General features: G+C 40.6%; 2 protein-coding genes across 2 annotated transcripts in view; one reads left to right on the top strand and one right to left on the bottom strand.

Moving 5' to 3' along the window:
* Positions 1 to 1,304, top strand: part of ogfod2 (2-oxoglutarate and iron-dependent oxygenase domain containing 2) — an 8,837-nt gene extending 7,533 nt beyond the window's left edge. Inside the window, exons 7-8 of the mRNA XM_015401026.1 lie at positions 248 to 505; positions 577 to 1,304. Of these exons, the coding sequence (XP_015256512.1) occupies positions 248 to 505; positions 577 to 807 (489 nt within the window). The 3' untranslated portion in view covers positions 808 to 1,304. The remainder of the gene's footprint in view (positions 1 to 247; positions 506 to 576) is intronic.
* Positions 1,305 to 2,301: 997 nt separating this feature from the next.
* LOC107101937 (electrogenic sodium bicarbonate cotransporter 4-like) overlaps positions 2,302 to 3,277 on the bottom strand; it is a 72,142-nt gene continuing 71,166 nt past the window's right edge. The window contains exon 23 of the mRNA XM_015401029.1: positions 2,302 to 3,092. Coding sequence (XP_015256515.1) covers positions 2,927 to 3,092 — 166 coding nt within the window. The 3' untranslated portion in view covers positions 2,302 to 2,926. The remainder of the gene's footprint in view (positions 3,093 to 3,277) is intronic.

The following is a 3,277-nucleotide window of genomic DNA, read 5'->3' as shown; positions in this document are numbered from 1 at the left end:
GGAGCCCTGAGGAAGCATCATTAGCGCTGCTCCATGCAGGATTCTGGGCTGTTATAATGTTAATGTTTTATTCAATAATGTAATATTTATTTGATGCTATAAATGTCCAAGAAAGACAAAATCGTATAAGTGCAGACTGGAGGACATGTTCATAGTTTTTAAAATGAATAAAAGGTATGGAAAGCTTCTCCGTTTAGAATAAAATCCGGCGTTATTCGGACCATTCAGATTTCCCTCGTCTCCATAGATCCTTCTGAACGAGTTGGGCTTCGATGACGGCTTCATCACTCCGCTGCGGGAGCTCTACCTGCAGCCGCTCGCCTCCCTGCTCTACCCGGACTGCGGGGGGCGCTGTCTGGACAGCCACAAGGCTTTTGTCGTCAAGTATGCCTTGAAGGAAGACCTGGATTTGAGCTATCACTATGACAACGCAGAGGTGACTCTGAACGTGTCTCTGGGCAAAGAGTTCAGCGACGGAAACCTTTTCTTTGGGGACATGCGGCAGGTGAGGCTGCAGCTTTAAACCGGCGTTTCTCTGAGATTTCTCTGAACCTCGCTGGTGCTGTTGCTCTGCAGGTTCCTCTGAGTGAGACTGAGTGCACAGAGGTGGAGCACAGGGTCACAGAGGGGCTCCTGCACCGGGGCCAACACATGCACGGGGCCCTGCCCATCTCCCGCGGCCAGCGGTGGAACCTCATCGTCTGGATGAGGGCGTCGCAGGAACGCAACAAACTGTGCCCCATGTGCAACCGCAGGCCCTCGCTGGTGGAGGGGGGCGGCTTCGCCGAGGGCTTCACCAAGGCTTAGAGGACGGCTTCTGTGTTTTCATGACCTTTCTATGAACACGGATCATTTCTGTCCTTGTTTTGTTGGAAACAATCAACTGACTTCAGACGCTTTTCTGATGGAGTTACTAGAAGAAAAACTGTCTGATTTTAATTGTGGCGTCCACCAGGGGTCAGTGTTGGAACCGATTCCTTTTATTCTTTACATAAAAGACAATCTTAAAGTTTTTTTACTTTGTTTGGTTTGCAGGTGATGCAGATATTTTTGTAAAGGTGGGAGTGGATCAATAAACTGAAGAACAAAAACATGTCTCCTTAATCTGATGAAACCTAAAAACGATGATGAAAATATTTATCAGAAAGAAAAATTAGAAATATGGATCCATTAAAAGAAATACAGTTTTTAATGACTCACATTAAATATGTTCAAACTAAACTATCAAGAGGAAATCTATGGGATGTAAGTTCAGCAGTAAAAATTAGAAATTAGGATCATTTATGGTTATTTAACGGGTTGAGAGGGAAAAACAAGTTTTTTTTTTACCGTATGTCATTCAATTATTTATAAAAATCCAAGTTCCAAACTAAATATTTAGATTGTCAGTTAAAAGATTTGACAGCAAGCTTTATATTTTCCAAACTAAATGCTTAGTTGGTTAACCCTTTATAAGGCAAGTTACCGTTTTTGATCACTTGCATACCCCTTAGAAATGGAGCCCCCCCCCACTTTTGTTATTTTTCTTAATATTTTCGGGCAAGTTGGCATTTCTTGTTACATTGACATTCATTTTCGCCATCAAAATATCCATATTTTTTTAATGTTACAAAGGTAATAAGGTCTAAAAAGGTAATGATCTAAAAATGAGTGAAAATGTCTTAAAATAAGTGTATTTATCCTTAATTTGAGTAGGTAAATAAGAAAATCTTCCAGTGGAAGGAACATTTTTTTATCCATAAAATCAGATTATTTGATATTATTCACTTGAAATAGGAGACTGCATTTTTTCCTTGTTTTAAATGTGAATTTTCTTATTCCATTAGCAAAGTGTCTCACGTACTCAATTCAAGGAAAATGCACTTATTTTAAGATAAAATGACATACTTAGATTTCAAGTTTTTGCAGTCTTTGCTTGAAAGTTTTATATTTAAAGTCTTTCACTGAGTGCCCTATAAAGGGTTAAATAAATATTTAGCTTTAACTAAATATTTGATTTTCACCAAGCTAAATATTTAGTTTGGAAAATAGATATTTAGCTTGGTGCTAAATATTCAACAAGCTAAATATTTAATAGGCAAAAAAAAAAAAAAACTTAATTGATAAACTAAATTTCAAACTTTGATTTTTTATAAATTAGTGAAAAAATTGCTTGGAAAAATAACCTTATTTTTCTCACCAAACAGTAACAATAATTATTGCTTTTAATTTTCGACTATTTAACTTTACAAACACCCTGCAAAAAATCCCCAGTAAAGCAAGAGGCTTTCTGGATTCTAACATTTAGTCTAAATGTCTGTTTTTGTTGGAATATTCTCCAATGATGAAGCAGTTACGTCTGTGATGTTTTCCAGTTGTAGAAGGAAAGAAACTGTGAGTCCAGAATAAAGAAGGTTTAATTGTTTGGTTTCTGTCTACAGCACATCTGGTGTCCCGTTTAAAGTCAGCCATATAAAAACACAAAGAGCTGCTGGTTACAGCTGCAGGCAGGAGGCAGGCCTACAAACACACATCAGGGCCTTTTGGTTGTTTCTTTTTTTCTTGCTAAATGTGCCGATTTGGAAGTTATGAAGGGAAAACGGGGAAAAAGCTCTGGGATCGGATCAACCCGGATATTTACACGCTAACGGAGCTACAGTATATACAGGAGGATTTACAGCTACTGCTCATCTCTGTGCATCCGTCTGGCATCATTATGCATTTTATTCAGAACTAGCCACAGTAAAATGGCAGCATAATAATTACATAAAGTCACAGTATTTCCCAAACATATTTCCTCTCTGCAGGATCCTTTATATCATACAAGTAAATAAATAAATGTTTTCATCCTCGGTGTCCTGTTTGCTGGACAACAGGCCATCAAACAGGGATGTCCGTATCCATCCTGCTGCCAACTTCCAGCTCTGCACCGGTGGCTTTCAGGGGATCATAACGTGGTCTCACTGCTAATGTCCCGGCCCCGGTGGAGGTCCGTGTCCGAGTCGTAGTCCGACTCCATCTCGATCTTGACCTGGGGTACGGGGCAGGCCATCCCTCGGCCCATAGGCATGGCCGGCGACGACGGGCAGGAGATCTTCAAGTGGAGGGTGATGCTGAGGAAGGGCAAGCTCTGGTTACCACACACACAACACCAAGGAAGGAGGGAGGGGGGCAGGAGAGGCCCTAACAGCTCCGAGGGAGGAGGGGGGGGGTCACACAGTTTAGTCTTTACTGTTCTCCTAAAAAATTTAACTGAACAGTCAACTTTAAGAAGTCCCAGAAAGTACCCCTATCTACT

The sequence above is a fragment of the Cyprinodon variegatus genome, unplaced genomic scaffold (genome assembly GCF_000732505.1).
Source record: "Cyprinodon variegatus isolate N-32 unplaced genomic scaffold, C_variegatus-1.0 Scaffold1174, whole genome shotgun sequence".
NCBI lineage: Eukaryota > Metazoa > Chordata > Actinopteri > Cyprinodontiformes > Cyprinodontidae > Cyprinodon > Cyprinodon variegatus.
This window is presented reverse-complemented; position numbering and strand designations above follow the sequence as displayed.